Raw genomic sequence first — 17,475 nt, 5'->3', positions numbered from 1 at the left:
CTTGCTATTTTCTCCTTGATCACGGATTCTAACATTTTTCCTACAACAGACGTTAAACTAACTGGCCTATAATTCCCCGCCTTTTGCCTGCCACCCTTCTTAAACAATGGCGTAACATTAGCCGTTTTCCAATCTCCCGGCACTTCCCCGGAATCCAGCGACGTTTGGAAAATAATCACCAAGGCATCCACTATCACCTCCGCCATTTCTTTCAGAATCCTTGGATGCATTCCATCTGGTCCTGGGGACTTGTCCACAATCAGTCCCTCCTTTCGATCTGAGCAACTCTTACATGCCTGTACTCTGCCCACACTCCAGGGAGAACTCCTGTTCTAGTTGCGTGATCTCTTAAATAGCCATATCGTGTCACCACTTGATCTACGAGTTCAATGCAACTCGCTCACTCTTCCTCACATTCCCCTTGTATCGCTCGCCATCTTAACTCTTTGTTTCCTAATCATTCTACCATCTCTAAAAGAAACATTTTTCTTTGCCCACCTTATTTAAACTTATCATCATCTGAATGCTTTGTGTACCCCATGAACACACCAACAACTGCCTGTGGATGGCACGGTGGCACAGAGGTTAGCACTGCTGTTGCACAGTACCAGGGACCCAAGTTCAATTCCCGGTTTGGGTTATTGTCTGTGTGGAGTTTGTATGTTCTCTTCATGTCTGTGTGGGTTTCCTCCGGGTGGTCCGGTTTTCTCCCACAGACCAAAGATGTGCTGGTTAGGTGAATTGGCCATGATACATTCTCCCTCAGTGTACCCGAACAGGCACTACAGCGTGGTGACTAAGGGACTGTTACAGTAACTTAATTGCAGTGTTAATGTAAGCCTACTTTAACTAATAAATAAACTTTAAACTTTTTACCACTGCCGACTTGTCATAGTCATGGGCGGTCTGGATCCTGACCGTTTGACCGGGTGTTAGAGGGCTGACTCTGTGGGCATTGTGATCATAGTTCATTTTTCCTCTTAAATCAGCACTCTATGAGGGCACTGTTTACATTGGTTTCAGATTTGGGCTGCAAAACAGCCTTGGCACCTGGTGCACCTGGAGAATGGTCGCTGTGCTGATGGGAAAGACCCTGTCATGGCATGTTTTACAGCCTGAGGAATGCAGCATAGTAATCCCTGTGATCCCAGTGCATTTCTCTCGATGATGCTGAGCTGAGGCTGTTTTGCCAGACCGTTAGACTGTGGGTATAGGGACTCTGCTCATGATACACTCCCCTGTGTATGCAAGGTTTCTAAATTCAGTGATGATGAATTGGCGAGCACTATCTGTCATGAGTCTCTGAGGAATGCCATGTTTGGTGGAGTGTCTCTTGAGCTTGATGAAGACTGTATTACTCATCATGTTTGGCAGGTTGTTGAGTTCAAACCACTGGCGATGTAAATAAACTAAGACCAAGCGTTGTTTACCATTCCATTCAAAATGTCAGCTGCTATGAGAGACCATGGGAGACCTGGGACCTCACATGGGTGCAGCAGGTCTTTTGTTTGATGTGGGTGGGGTGCATTGTATGGTGCACATTTGGCGACTTCCCTCTCCATGTCGGCATACGTGGAAGGCCAGTATAGTGATTCCTTTGCCCTGTACCCAGTTGTTTCCAACCCAGCATACCCCTGGTGAAGTCGCTGGGTCTGGTACCTCTGAGGAGAATAAGGGATGACGAATCGCAGGCCTGCGATATCAGTCCATCCAGTTCATTCATCACTGATGGTGAAGAGCTTGTGAAACTTGTGAGGAAATTCTCGAGGACCCAGGTTAGCCCCGCATGATGATGTCATGCAGCTGACTGCACGTGATGTCGGCCTTCAAAGAACCTTTTGAGTTGCTGAATTCTACAAGAAGACACAATATTTATGTCTTCCTCTTGATCTACTTTTTCCGTGGTCTGGATTGGGTATCTGCTAAGTACAACTCCTTGACCACATTTGTAGATGATGCTGAGATTGTAGCATTGTAGCTCTAGTACTATGCATGTGGTGGAGCTGTGCAGACACAGTGTGAAGAGGCTTTTTCAAGACAGTTATGAATGGCTGATGATCAGTTTAAACAGTTGCAGGACTACCGGTTCCGTTTTGATCTGAGCAAATCTTACATGCCTGTGGTCTGCCCGCAGTTCAGGGAGAATTTCTGTGCCGGTCATGTGACCTCTTAAGTAGCCATTTCATCGTGTCACCACTTGGTCTACAAGGTCAATGCCACTCGCTCACTCTTCCTTACATTCCTCTTGTATCATAAGCCATCTTAACTCTGTGTTCCCTAATCATTCTACCATTCGTTGAAAGAAACATTTTTACTTGCCTACCTTATCCAAACCTTGTCATAATCTGTACACTTTGTACATCCCATGATCATACCAACAACTGCCTGTGGGTGGCACGGTGGCACAGTGGCTAGCACTGCTGTATACAGCGCCAGGGACCTGGGTTCGATTCCCGGCTTGCATCATTCTGTATGGAGTTTGCACGTTCTCCCTGTGTCTGCGTGGGTTTCCTCTGGGTGCTCCGGTTTCCTCCCACACTCCAAAGATGCGCCGGTTAGGCTGATTGGCCTTGGTACATTGCCCCTTAGTGTCAGGGGTACCAGCTGGGTAAATACGTGGGGTTACGGGGATAGGGTCTGGGTGGGATTGCTGTCAGTCTTGATGTGCCGAAAGGCCTACTTCTGCACTATAGGAATTCTATGAACATCACTGCACTGCACATGGGAGCTTTCTTGCCCTGAATGCAAAGTGATTTCTTACTGAGTTCCTTTTTTTTTGGAAAGGGGCTAGGATTCCCAGCAGGACTATCATGACAACAGAATTGAAATGCTGATTCCGCAAAATAATTCACACAATTTGACAAGCAGCGAAATGCTTTCAATTTTAAAGACCTCATCCTCGTATTGAAATTCCTCTATGGCTTCATCCTGATCTCTGTAACATCCACTAATCTTACAAACCCTCTTAGAACTCCAAGCTCCTCCATCTCTGACTTCTCCTTATGCCTGGACCCACTCAACCCCATCAATGTTGGCCTTGCTTTTAGTTGCCTGAGCTTTGGAAGTCCCTCCTTATATCTGGGGTGGTTTACTATGTTAAAGGCACTATATAGATGTTGTTCTACAAATGAAAATTGTTGTTGTCAAGCAGCAGTAATCAAGATTTCATCAACTTGGAGGCCCGAAGGGACTGTTCCCGTGTTGTAATTTTCTTTGATTTCTTTTTAAACTGATTTAGGGGAGAATTTGGTTACAAGCAGCCCTTGAATGTACCACAGGCTAGCTTTGCACTTTGAAAGTCATACAGACTGGCAGCCTGGTCGACATTTTGGTTTAATGAACAGTTTCCATGAATAGGAACCTTCAGTTCCAACATTGGGTGGAACTTTTCGAAGCCACCTACCATGGGAATCGTAGCAGGTGGGACATGGACCATACCAAGGTTCACTGACCTCGGGTGGGATTTTCTGGTGTTGTGCTGAGTGCAGCTGGAAAATCCAGCTTCTGTTCCATCCCTGTTGGCACTGGCAGACTTGACTTGAAGCAACAGACCATCTTTGGCTGAACATGGAACCCAAAGGGCCGGATTCACCACACTCACACAAAGCTCCTGCTCTCGTACGCAAGTCAGCACAAAATGTATGGTGAAAATTGGAGTTTCCAGAAAGCATACCAGCAATGCACTTCCTCTGCAGCAATGAAGCCGCTCTGCAGGATACAATTCTAATCAAACACGCTTCTCTGAATTCTCAACTTCACCTTTAAAGCTAATACTTCACCCATATAGTTTCTGCCCAGTGTTTGGTAAAGTTCAATGCTGTCTCCCTTCCACACCCTCTCTAAATAGAATCATTTACTATGGTGTCTCTCCCTGTATTTCAGGGTGTGTCTGTCAGAAAATATTCCCTTTTAATGACATTGAAGAGCAAGGTGTCATGTTTGGTTACTTGACAAGAGCTTGGTCTAAAACACTGAGCCCAAGCAACTCGTAGTTCCCAGGCTCTGGTGTTTGGAACAGTTTAGACTGTCCTCTTCTGGGTCCTGGTTGGTAAAGAAATGGCCTCACCAGTCTATGCTTGTGTCAATGTTCCATTGGAGCCTCCTAACCAGCAACAAGAACACCCCATGAATCATTTTAAAATCCCATGCTGGCAGCATTAATGTGCTGTGGCCCTAAACTTTTTTGCCAGCGGCTCCTTCCAGGGCTCCTGGAGAGCACCTCACCTGCTTTAGGGGTTGTTGAATTACAACCACTTTCAATCCTCCAATTATAGAGATTCCTACAAGCCTCAGTTCTAGATGAGCTTAACAATAGTGTGAGCCATCATCGTGGACACAGCAGCCACGACAAACATCTTTCCTGCATGGACCGTACTAAGCCCTGTAGGAGCTGTTAGTGCTTCAGATGGGTAGCTTCACAGCTCCTGCCAATGGTGCAACAAAGAGGCCTATTTTACTCTCTCTCACCTTGTGGACCAAGACACCAGTCCTTCAATGAGGTCTGTTGCACTGTGGCAGCAATTCCTTTATGTGAGGTCCACTGCAACCCTTGATAAGGTGACGAGTAGGCCAAAAAAGATTTTTGGTAACTTGGATTGTCTCCCAGTCCTTACGAATGCAGGTCTTCATCAAGTAACTGGAATATGTGATTAACCGCACCCTGAAACATCCCAAGGTGCCTTCAGAATTGCTAGTCTTGTCTGTGATATATCTGATGTCAGGCACAAATTTGTCACGTGTGGAGAACTTAAAGGGAAGAGAGCGCATAATTCATCTCATGTCATGCTTGGCGTTGGGATGCTCATACTGCCTTTAAAATTTGAAGGAATTAATTGCAAAAGTTTATCTCACAGTCAGGAAGATGAATTTTAGCTTGCTGTGCAATTAAGTTCCCCCTCCCAACTTTCTTGCCACTCCAGACTATGGTACAAAGAGTTAATATTAAACATGTGAAGATATTGGGAGCAATTTTGACCCTGCACTCACCATCTGTGGGGAATGGTGCACATGTTCAAAATCCGGAAAGTGTGATTCTTTCCTGCGAGTTTCCAAGTTCTGGTCTTACCGACCCCCTCACCAGCAGAGTAACGTAAAACGCAGTACACGCCTGCATAAAACTCATGTTAATACATGAGCATAACATTAGAAGTTTTTAAACTTTATTTATTAGTGCCACAAATTGGCTTACATCAACATTGCAATGAAGTTACTGTGAAAATCCCCTAGTCGCCACACTCCAGCGTCTGTTTGGGTACACTGAAGGAGAATTTAGCATGGCCGATGCACCTAACCAGCACATCTTTCAGACTGTGGGAGGAAACCGGAGCACCTGGAGGAAACCCATGCAGACATGAGGAGAAGGTGTAGTTTCCACACAGTGATCAAGACAGGAATTGAACCTGGGTCCCTGGCGCTGTGAGGCAGCTGTGCTATCCATTGTACCGCCATGCTGCCATTAGTGAGCACTATCTCTGGAACTCCCTCCACTGCCCACCCGCCCTCACACCTCCCCCAACCCACCGGATATTCAGCAGGTACCGGTGTGATCTCACAGTTCTACTTAAGTGTGAACCTGGCGCCTTTACCTCTGAGGGAATTTTCTGAGGTGCGCATTCAGGCAGCCAGCAGCTTCCGGGGTGTTCATTGCTCAGGGGGCACCAGAGAGGACAAGGGGGACACATAAGTGCAACTCTTAGCCAGGGGTGGGTTGTCTCACAATTGCCATATCGGAGGGAGCGGTCCACAGGAGTCGCTCACAGGCTTTACCTTCCCTCCATGTCGGGGTACCCTTTGCTTTAACGGGGTTGTGAAGGCTGCTATGCTTTGAAAAGTGCTGCCTTCTTGGCTGCCATTCCCGCAGTCATTGTGGAGCCATTTACATGGAACCCCTGAGTGCTTGCAGTTAAGTCAATTACATGGCGGATGAATCAGAGGGTGTGCGCTGCTGCAAAGTTGTGATACCCATGGGAATAAAAATTAATATTAACGAGCTGTAGAATTTGGACAAGAAACCGCTGGTGCTGTCTGAGGGAAACACTCTGTTTTCACGCTGGAACTAACAGTGCCATTTTTTTGGTAAGGTTTCACCCAGTATATTTTTGTGGCATGTGTCCAGACCTCGATAGGTTTTCGCTGGAATGAGATCTATTAGTCAAGGAGCAATGTTGGTTTATTACGCTTTGGAAGCTCAGGAGCTGAACTCAGTTGAGCCTGGTTCTCCGGGGAATGGACTGCTAATTAATAAAGTGTTCCTTCACTCAGCCCAAATAATGAGACACAAACTTCTCCCACCTATTCTGAGACCCCTCCCATATCAAATGCTTGATAACTTTTGCGCATCGTCTCTTCTCCAGCCTCCACTCCATCCTTCGCATCTTAACCTGCCAACCTTGTCCAGGCACTGATGCACTCTTTTCCTCTTCCCCACTGGACCTGCCTCCTGTCTCCCTTAGCTTGGTCAGCAGCACCCAATCTCCAACAAGAAACTGATATTTCTAAGTGGTCCCCAAGGAAGTCAATGTAATAGCTACTCACTTCAAAGTTGTGGATGAAGTCAACTTCCTCAGGAGCACACCACTTCTATACAGCTGTAACGGTGAACATTCTGGATTCTGACTAGTGAGGAACTTAAATCTAGTGAGCTGGCTTTTTAATGAGCGCTTGTGACATGCTAGTGCGGGCAGAAGGGCTTCCCAACATTGTTCAACGGGAAACTTGACCCACCTTTAAAATCACGAGGTGTTAATTGCAGAAGTTCATTCCAGGAGACTTCGGGAGACTGAATTTTGGCCTCAAGGCAAATTAAGCTCCCCAGTCCACCAAACTTCTCACTGCATCTGGGAGAAATTTTGACCCACAGTACTTGTGTGTGTCAGTACTTTTCCACTCGCTTTATATCTTTTCCTGTTGTTATGGAGGTGCGTTGATGTCACAGAAACATAGAAAACAAGACAAGTTTTGGCTGTTTGGGCAGCACAGTGGTTATCTCTGCTGCCTCACAGCACCAGGAATCTGGGTACGATTCTGGTCTTGGGTCATTGTGATGAGCTTTCACGTTCTCCGAGTCTGCGTGAGTTTCCTCCAACACTCCAAAGATGTGTGGGTTAGATTGATTGGCCGTGCTAAATTGCCCCTTACTATCGGGGATTAGCAGGGTAAATATGTGGGGTTAGGGCCTGGATGGGATTGTGATCAGTGCAGACTCGATGGGTTGAATGGCTTCCTTCTGCAGTGTAGGATTCTATGATTTAACCCTTGAAGCCTCCCCTGCCATTCAACATGATCATGACTGATTCTCTACATCAACACCATGCCCCAGCTCTCTCCTCAAATCGCCTTTAGACGCGAGAAATCTATCTATTTCCTTCTTAAATATATTCAGTGACTTGGCCTCCAAAGCATTCTATGGTCGAGAATTCCCAGGTTCATTACCCTCTGCGTGAAAGAATTTCTTCTCATCTCAGTCCTAAATGCCTTACCCTGGGCCCAATCTCTCCTCTACATAATCCTGCTATCCAAGGTAACAGTCTGATGAACCTTCACTCTATTCCCTGTATGGCAAGTATATTCTTTCTTAGATAAGCAAACCGAAACTACACACAGTATCCAGATGTTGTCTCACCCAGGCTCTCTACAGCTGTAGTAAGACGTTCTTCTCCTGCACTCAATGAAAGCCAACATACCATTTGCTTTCCTAACTATTTGCTGTACCTGCATGTTTGTTTGTCAAATGTTAAATTTCAATTTAATTTGCTGGACCTGTGTATGGAACATTTTAACAAAAGGCAGTTACAAATGTTAAAACAGAGGCTGATTTAAGATGACTGCCACAGGATATCTGACATGCTGCAACTGCAATTTCCATAGAATCTCTACAGTGCAGAAGGAGGCCATTTGGCCCATTGACTCTCTGAAAGAACATCTCACCCAGGCCTACTCCTCCCTGCCCTATCCCCTGACACCAAAGGACAATGTTGCATGGCCAATCCACCCAACCTGCACATCTTTGGACTGTGGAAGGAAATTGGAGCACCAGGAAGAAATCTACACAGAATGCACAAACACCACACAGACTGTCGCCCAAGTCTGGAATTGAATCCAGGTCCCTGGTGCTGTGAGGCAGCAGTGCTAACCACTGTGCCATCTGGTGGTCAAGTTTCTAATGTGAATGAAAGCTAAAACATATCCAGGCAGCTCTCCTATGTAATTTCACATCTGATTTCAAAGATGGACTGAAACTTAAAATGGCTCCACCTTTGCGTCATTATAAAAGCCACCATCTATTCAAGTCGAGCTGGAGAATCTACAGAGACAAATGGGTGGGGTTTTACTGCCTCACTCGAGGTCAACAAACATTGTCCGCCCCTCACCCACTCCGATTCTGTGGCTGGTGAGGCGGTAGAATTCTGATGAATGGCTTCCTTGGAGGTGTTGATATGTTCTTCCTGGATCACTACATGGAAGAATAAGTCAATCAGAAGTGATGGCATGGACATTGAAAAATAATCATACTGGCCACAACTGAATAGCCAGTGTGTGTCCAGACGTGTGCTAATCCGCACATTCTGTGAAATACTCAGTCCTGAAGAGGACGGTCATGTGAATTGGATCACCATTTTGCAATTTTTTTTAATTCCCAAATCTTGCTTGTTAAAGGCAGACAAGAGAAGAAATACCTGAAGGCAGCAAAAAGGCTATTTTTACTTCGCTCCCTATTTCAAGTGAGTTGAATCCTGACAGCTTATATTGCACTCTGGACAGCAGACAGAGAAATTCAAATTCTAAAGCAGCCATTCCAGGAAAAGAAAGTAAGGACTATCACTTTAAGAACTGCCCAGCCATGCCCAACAGCGAAAGACGCATGATCCATGAAGTCTTTATATCTTTCTCTCTTATTGTTGAGCCTCAATTTGGCCATAAGTTAACCTCCTCTACTTTGCAACTTGTATTTTGCATTCCTGTATGCATTTGTGTTGTTACAGTTGGGCATCTGTTTACCCTTTTTATTATTTTAATATCTGTACCTGGGTTGGTTCCAATAAATCTAATGACTTAAACTCAAGAAAGCTATTGCACTGTGTTCTTTGTAACCAGCATATAAATTTGTTATTAAGCCCAACTAGACCCCAACAGTTTTTTTTTTATTTTGGCATTAATGTGATGATAAGATGTTTTACTTCAGGTATGATACTATTGACATGCTAGGAAGCTTTTATCAAAACACATTTTATTTAATGCTTCAGTTTAGCTATGATGAATGAATTAGCTTAACTTTTACCAACTGAAACACTCAAATATGACAAGACACAATTTTTAACTGCTAACCTATCTTTATTAGTTCCAATTTAAGCAATATTCCTCTTATAGACTTAAACTCCTCTTCAAAACAAGTTAGCAAACAACAAACAACACCTGCTTACATGTTTTGCTTGTTAACAGTCCAAGAATCTTTGAACACTTCTGGGGAGAGAGAGAGAGAGGGGGAGAAATACCTGTCTTCTGACAGCTCCAGAAACAGAGACACCTCCTGCTTCCTTCAGAACCAAGCAGAAGCTGCCTGCTTTTCCCTATAAACTTAGCTCCTCCCTGTCACATGACCCTGCCTCTGTCAATCAACCTAATCAAACCCCTACTTTAAGACCTCAGGGAAAAAACAAAAATAAACATCCCATTGACTAAGATCAATTATTACACTGCATTCTTAACATGTGAGCTGCCTAGTGCAGACAAATTGTCACTGTGTAAACAGAGCTGAATTCTAAACAGACCCCTTTGGAGAAACATGCTAAAAATACATTTCTTAAAGGCACAGTATCGTTCACATCAGGGCCAAGTACTAGAATTTTTAAATTCTTCCAAATGATTCCAAGACTCAACAGGGGCATGGAGAAGCATTTTTCATTCCATTTGAGAAGCTAGTAAAGCAAATGAAATGAGCACCAAAAAACTGGACTCTACAAATACAAATCAGGTTAACAGGCAAAGCCCACAAAGTTTATACCTTGTTGTCCTATTAAGATTTCAGCCGATTGTGAAATTAGCTAGAAAGCTATCCTCAGCTTATGAGCTAATCCTTGAGGGCAGATTGCCAGGAATTCTGAACCCTTTAGAAACAGTCTGAACAGACGTGCACCATGTTTGAAAGGGTTAATGCTTTTGCCCTCTGTATATGGGCACTTAAAATGGAGACTACCTATGAAAGCCTCTGAGAAATAGTTCTTCTCGAGGGGTTTGAAAACTCATTTCCTATCTTTATAAAGACCTATATGAGCAAAGGATTTTCAGAGCTAGACAGGCCGTCCACATGGTGAATGATTATGAGTTAACTCACCCAACCCTGAATCCAAATATTTGATAATATTCCCAGACAGGGAAGAGGTAGAAAGGAAAGAGATAAATCTTAGGCAGGCTAGAAAGAAAAAGGGAATAATGAAGGTGGAGCAGAACAGGCTCCAACATTTAAAAGAGCAAAGCCAGAAGGGAGATCGGTAGGAAAATGCCAATGTGTTTTCACTAAGATTATATTCTCTACAGAGACACAAGTGTATTTGTTTCTGTGTATCAGAACTAGGTTGATACTTTCTCCTGAAAGAAGACTGTGCGTGCGAGTGTGTGTCAGTATTTTTCCATTAGGTTGATATATTTTCCTGTATATAGACAGTGTGTGTGTGTCAGTACTTTTCCATAGATTGATATCTTTTCCTGTGTATAGACATTGTGTGTGTGTGTCTGTGTGAGTGTCAATATTTTTCCACTAGGTTGATATCATTTGTGTGGGCGTGTCAGTACTTTTCCATAGATTGATATCTTTTCCTGTATATAGACAGTGTGTGTGTGTCAGTACTTTTCCATAGATTGATATCTTTTCCTGTGTATAGAATTTGTGTGTGTGTGTGTGTGTCTGTGTGTGTGTGTCTGTGTGCATGTCAGTATTTTTCCACTAGGTTGATATCATTTGTGTGGGTGTGTGTCAGTACTTTTCCATAGACTGATATCTTTTCCTGTGTATAGACATTGCGTGTGTGTGTGTGTGTCTGTGTGCATGTCAGTATTTTTCCACTAGGTTGATATCATTTGTGTAGGTGTGTGGGTGTGCGTCAGTACTTTTCCATAGACTGATATCTTTTCCTGCATTTAGACACTGTGTGTGTGTGTGTCAGTACTTTTCCATAGATTGATATCTTTTCCTGCATTTGGACACTGTGTGTATGTCAGTACTTTTCCATAGATTGGTATCTTTTCCTGTACATAAACACTGTGTGTGTGTGTGTCAGTACTTTTCCATAGATTGATATCTTTTCCTGCATTTGGACACTGTGTGTATGTCAGTACTTTTCCATAGATTGGTATCTTTTCCTGTACATAAACACTGTGTGTGTGTGTGTCAGTACTTTTCCATAGATTGATATCTTTTCCTGTGTATAGACATTGTGTGTGTGTGTGTGTGTGTGTGTGCATGTCAGTATTTTTCCACTAGGTTGATATCATTTGTGTGGGTGTGTGTCAGTACTTTTCCATAGATTGATATCTTTTCCTGTATAGAGACACTGTGTGTATGTCAGTACTTTTCCATAGATTGGTATCTTTTCCTGTACATAAACACTGTGTGTGTGTCAGTACTTTTCCATAGATTGATATCATTTCCTGTATATAAACACTGTGTGTGTGTGTCAGTACTTTTCCATAGATTGATAACATTTTCTGTATATAAACACTGTGTGTGTGTCAGTACTTTTCCACTAGGTTTATCTTTTTGTGTATATAGACACTGTGTGTGTGTGAGTACTCTTTCCATAGATTAGTATCTTTTCCTGTATATAAACACTGTGTGTGTGTGTCAGTACTTTTCCACTAGATTGATATATTTTCCTATACATTTAGACATGTGTGTGTATGAATACTTTTCCACTAACACAAAGTAAGTGTCCTTTTCCACTAGATTGCTACATTTTGCTGTGTGTAAACACATTTAAGTGTCAATATTTTTCCAATAGATTGATATCCTTACCTATATTATAGATAATATGTGTCTGTACATGTGTATTCGTGTCAACATTTTTTCACCATTTTATATATTTTCCAGTGTATAAATTGTGTGTGCGCATGTGTGTGTGTGTGTGTGTGTGTGTGTGTGTGTGCTGTTTCTTTTCCACGAGGTTGATATCCTTTCTGGAATATAGACTCTGTGGCTGGGTTTCTCCCACAAAAGTTCTAAGTATCAAATTTGTGTGAAAACTGGAGTAAATCATGCTGTTTTTCTCAGTGGGAGTTCACACTAGAATCTCCCACATTGTGCATTGCAGAAGCCACCAACGTGAATATCATTAGATTTCAGGAGGCGGGGCCCACCCGGGAGGCTGACAGTTCAGAACTGTCATCCTCCCCATTGCTGGCCAGCCCGGAACCTCCGCAGTGCTGCCCCCCCCGCCCATAAAACCCTTGTGGCCTCCTCCTATCCTGGACAGCCCATTCTCCAGCCGTCTCCTCCCCTTCCCCCAGCAGTGATGATGCCCCTCACCCCGGTTGACCACCGCACCCCCTCCCTGCAGCCAGCCTCTGATTGCTGGTCTCCCTCCAACCCCCATCAATCATAATGGCAGAGTGGCAGCGGGATCTGCCCACCCCCACCGATTGGGCCTGCCCCAATAGATTCCACCCCCTTGGCACTGCGCCATGCCTGATACACATTGCCAGTGTGCCCCCTGGGCATGCACAGTTTATCCCTTGGGCAGGGGACACAGGCTGGCACTGCCAGGGTGCTCATGCCAGGAGGCACCACCCTCCATCGCCTGACTCCTTGGGGAGCCCCAGTTGCTCCACTTGCACTCCAGTGGGGTTAATAACTTACTTATATTCCCATTGGTTTCCAATGTGAATCAGACAGTGCCAAATATCCAGCACTGGGAGATGCGCGTGCAGCGGGAACACATGCGCAAATCCTACGAATCACCCAACATGCGAATCTCTTGGCCCACCGTGCTAATGTTTTAGCGCAGTGGGATGGGAGAATCACTCCTTGTGTGTCTATGTGCATATGTCAATATTTTTCCATGAGGTTGATAACTTTTCCATTGCATAGAGGCAAGTGGGTACTGTTCCACAAGGTTTTCATGTGTACAGTTGGTGTGTGTGCTAGTGTTTTTCCACTTGGCTTGCATGCTTCAAGATTTATAAATAGATATGTGCCTCAACACATTTCAACTAGCTTCATGTTCTCATATCCACAGACGTGCAGAATCATACAACTCAGAAGAAGACCATTTGGCCCATCAAGCCTGTGTTGATTCTAATGAGTCCCATTCCCTTGCCATTTCCTTCCTTCAAGTATTCATCCCTTTGAATCTACGGATGATATTGGAATATTGTAGGTTAGATGGACTTTGGATTGGTTTCACAGGTTGGCGCAATATTGAGGGCTGAAGGGCCTGTACTATAATATTCTATGTTTTCTATGTTTTATGTCTACTTCAATCTCCCTTTAATGCAATGCATTTCAGATCACAATAACTCGCTGCATAAAAACATCTCGATTTCTTTTAAATAGGACGTCATTATCCACTACGCATATGGAAATTAATAAAGAAGATGTGCATCGAAGCTGAAAGGATTAAGTATCCAGAAGGCTTGTTGGAAGATAGAAAACACAGGGATAGGGCATTAAATCCTTTGGGTTTGTTTCAATATTTGATCCTGGCTGATTGTAGCACAACTTGAAACTTTTACAGCCTCATATCTCTTGATCCAAAAATCCAACAATTGAAGTCTTACAAATTTCAATGGGTCCATTAGTATGGCACTTTCCCACTAAATTTATATGATTTCGCATGGAGACATGGGCACCTTAGCAGTATTATATATATTGAAGTGCGCAGGTAGTTATGCACTGTATTTTATATATTTATTTAAATAAGCATGCATTCCTTGGAATAAGATATACCCTCATGCAGAGGCACAAAAGTATCTCAATACATTCTCACCTTTCATATGCATTTGATTGATAGGTTAAAGAGGCGGTGATGTTCCAACACTGGGTTTATTCATTCATTTTTGTAATATGTTTGTGGGTAAACATCCTTGTGTATTCTTTGCTCTTCTCAGCAGCATATTATATGTTTTATATGCTCAGAAGGTACCCTCGTATTTTCCATTAAGTTCATATGTATATATGTGTGTGTATGCAACATATACAGATCAATGTCTAGGTTCTGGTATTTTTCCATTAGGTTTATATATACATATATGGATGTAATGTATACAGATCTGTGTTTTACATTCAGTATTTTTCCACTGGCTTTACATTATCCATTATACACTCACACGTGCGTGTTTCAGTACTTTTCCACTCTGCTCATTTGCTGTACTTTCCTAGTCTGACGTCAATAACTGCTGTCTGTCCCTATCTGTCGATTCTCCGCCCCTCTCCCCATCTTCTATCCCTTTCTACGCCTTTCTGTCCCTTCCCCTCCCACTCTCTCTTTATCCCTTTACCTTGCCTTGCGACTGTTCCAGGGACACAGTCGGGACGGAGACCACAAGCATCCAGCAGCTTCGGATGGGAGACAAAAGCCACGAGGCGGAGACAATGGAGATCCAGGGATACAGCAGTTCCAATGCGGGTAAATGTTCCCGGGCGATGCTGCAGTGTGCGTGTGTGTGTTACAGGTGTCAGCACAGCGCGCATTCAGAACGGGGGTTCAAAACTGATTTCGTCTTTAAATGCGCAGCGCTAGAATTTGCTGGGGATCTCACTGACAATGCGCAGTGAAGGTGTCCCCAAAATCGAGAGAGTTCCCTCTCATCGGAACTGAATTTCCGCTATCATTTTTCGTCCCTTTACCAAGTTACAAGCGTGGTCTCAAAAATGAGAAATAAGTAATTTTACATTCACGCGAACGTTAAAAAAGTGTATCTTATTTTAGAAAAAGTGTCTTTTATTATGGTAAAAACGTGTTTAATTTAGAAGTGTGTTTTATTTTAGTAAAAACGTGTTTAATTTAGAAAAAGTATGTTTTATTTTGGTAAAAATGTGTTTAATTTAGAAGTGTTTTATTTTAGTAAAAACGTGTTTAATTTAGAAAAAGTGCGTTTTATTTTGGTAAAAATGTGTTTAATTTGAAAAACGTATTTTAGTTTAGAAAAAGTGTTTTATTTTAGGAAAAGGGTATCTTATTTCAGAAAAATGTGTTTTATTTTATGCATAGTGTGTGTTTTAGCAAAAATGTTTGAATTTAGCAAGTGGAGGCTGGTTGGATTGCAGGGTTACATGGAGCCTGTGGGGTTGTAGATGGGCAGAAAGCGCCTAAGCTTCCCAAGCCTCAGTGTTTCTTCTCCTCTCCTACATCTTGAGGAGACCACTCGGCCTATCAGATTCGTGCTAGCCCCTTTTGAGAAACTGCTCCCCCTGCCCATTCCGCACTCTGCAGTTCCCCCCCCCCCCCAGCCTGTTGCTGGGGGTGAGGTTTGGTCTCCGCTGCCCCTTTTTTTGGGTGATTGGGGAGGGCAGGAGGGAGTGTGGCCAGTGGAATCAGGGCAGCATCTGAAACTGACAGCCAGGCTGTCAACTGTCTCTCCTTCCACTTTCCCGGCATCAGCCACGCTGGGTAGATTTCCACTGCGACCAGCACAAGAGCAATAAAGTGGCCAGATGGGTCGCTGTCTCTATGGAAACGCCGCGATACAAAGTGAATGCAATCGACTCTGCCGCAAATTACCGCATGGAGTTATTATTGTTGCTGCTGTGACCTTGGCGTGGACGGAATGAAGGCGGGTTTTTTTGCTCCTTGCGCTAATCTAGCCTCTCCTGCACTAATCCTGGGCAGGTTTATAAGAGGATAGTTCATTCCTTCGCAAATTGCTTAAAGGGACGCACATTTAAAACAAAACTCTGACCGTGTGTGTCTCGCTTTCTGCTCTCTGCGTTGCTTTTCTGGTGTTATACATCCCGATGCGCTCCGGTTTCGCAAAAAGGAAGCGTTTCATTGCCAGTAAACTCCACCTCCTCCCTGGAAATGGACAGCTTGATTTCAGGACTTCAGATATTGCTGTGATGGTGTATCAAATAAGCAGGCCAGCAAGGTGATGAGTGAAACCGTTAGATGTGAGAAATAACAGAGACATGGACACGGGTACAATATCTGCCTTTATTTAGGATCTTCCCCTAGTTTAATGTTCTGAACTAATTTTGCCACCTTGCACACTGCGATTTCGGATATGCAGAGCTAAGAACTCTTGGGGCTCGGCTTTCGGTGCGAGAATAAGACTCAAGCAGATGGAGGCCATTCGGCCCATTGAGTCTGCACCGACCACAATCACACCTTATTCCCGTAACCCCACATATTAACCCTGCTTCATCCCCCTGACACTAGGGTCAATTTAACATGGCCAATCAACCTCGCAGACACATCTTTGGAGGAAATAGGAGCACGGCTTCAGAGGGTTCTGTCTCTGGAAAAAAGGATGGACAAGTGGGACCTGAAAGAGCTGTGCTCACTCTGTCATTGAAGCTTCCAGCTTAGAGGAAGACCATTCGTCCCATCACGTTTGTGAGGGAAAGCATTCTGAATAAATCCCATTTTCCCGCTCTTTGCCCAGATAAACTGATATCTGGTTCCCATTTTGCAAACCACTTTTTGAATCTGTTTCTACCAACCCTTCAGGCAGGAACATGACATGAAATGCACATGATTTCAGACTTTTTTAAAACCACTTATTCATAAGTAAGTGGATGTCAGGCATTCAATCATAGAATCCCTTTAGTACAGAAGGAGGCCATACAGCCCATTGAGCTCTCACCGACAACAATCCCACCCAGGCCACATCACCATAACCCCACATATTTACCCTGCTAGTCCCCCTGACACCAAGGGGCAATCCAGCATGCTCAATCAACCTAACCTGCACATCTTTGGAGTGTGGGAGGAAACTGGAGCATCCAGAAGAAACCCACGCAGACACTGTGAGGATATGCAAACTCCACACAGACATGCCCACCAGAGCTTTACTGCTCACATCTGTAAACCAAAGATTTATTTGCATTAAGAGGTGCAGTTTCATTATGAATAGATTTGACGATCCACTTTCGTTTTGAGAAAGCTGAATAACTATTTCTCATTCATATCACAGTGCCAGCATATACAGCCAATGTGTTTTGACATACTTTTTCATTTACAGCACCACATAACTCACCGAGGTGATGCTAGACCAGCGGGAGATGCTGGTGCATTGACTTGTTGATAGCAAGCTCAACTCTGTGTGGCATTCATTGTCAGAGATTAACTTTGTAGCATTTCTGCCATTTGCATATCAATTTATAGAGTTTGGACTTTTAATCAGTTGCTGAACTGGTCTTTAAGCTCAGTCTGGAAAACCAAAAGGGAAAAACGGACAAAAGTTGTAAAAGCAATTGTAAGGAAAAAATTTTAAATTTAGGGAAAATATTGGCAGATGCAAAAAAACCTGATTGTTTATTTATTAGTA

At 43.7% G+C, this 17,475-nt stretch overlaps 1 protein-coding gene across 1 annotated transcript in view; it reads left to right on the top strand.

Annotated features, from left to right (window-relative positions):
• Window positions 1–14,448: 14,448 nt before the first annotated feature.
• csad (cysteine sulfinic acid decarboxylase) overlaps window positions 14,449–17,475 on the top strand; it is a 91,055-nt gene continuing 88,028 nt past the window's right edge. The window contains exon 1 of the mRNA XM_080203587.1: window positions 14,449–14,615. Within this exon, the coding sequence (XP_080059713.1) occupies window positions 14,552–14,615 (64 nt within the window). The 5' untranslated portion in view covers window positions 14,449–14,551. The remainder of the gene's footprint in view (window positions 14,616–17,475) is intronic.

The sequence above is a fragment of the Carcharhinus amblyrhynchos genome, chromosome 2, assembly GCF_965287045.1.
Source record: "Carcharhinus amblyrhynchos chromosome 2, sCarAmb.v2.hapA, whole genome shotgun sequence".
NCBI lineage: Eukaryota > Metazoa > Chordata > Chondrichthyes > Carcharhiniformes > Carcharhinidae > Carcharhinus > Carcharhinus amblyrhynchos.
Note: the sequence above shows the minus strand (reverse complement) of the source record. Positions and strands in the feature narration are given on the sequence as shown.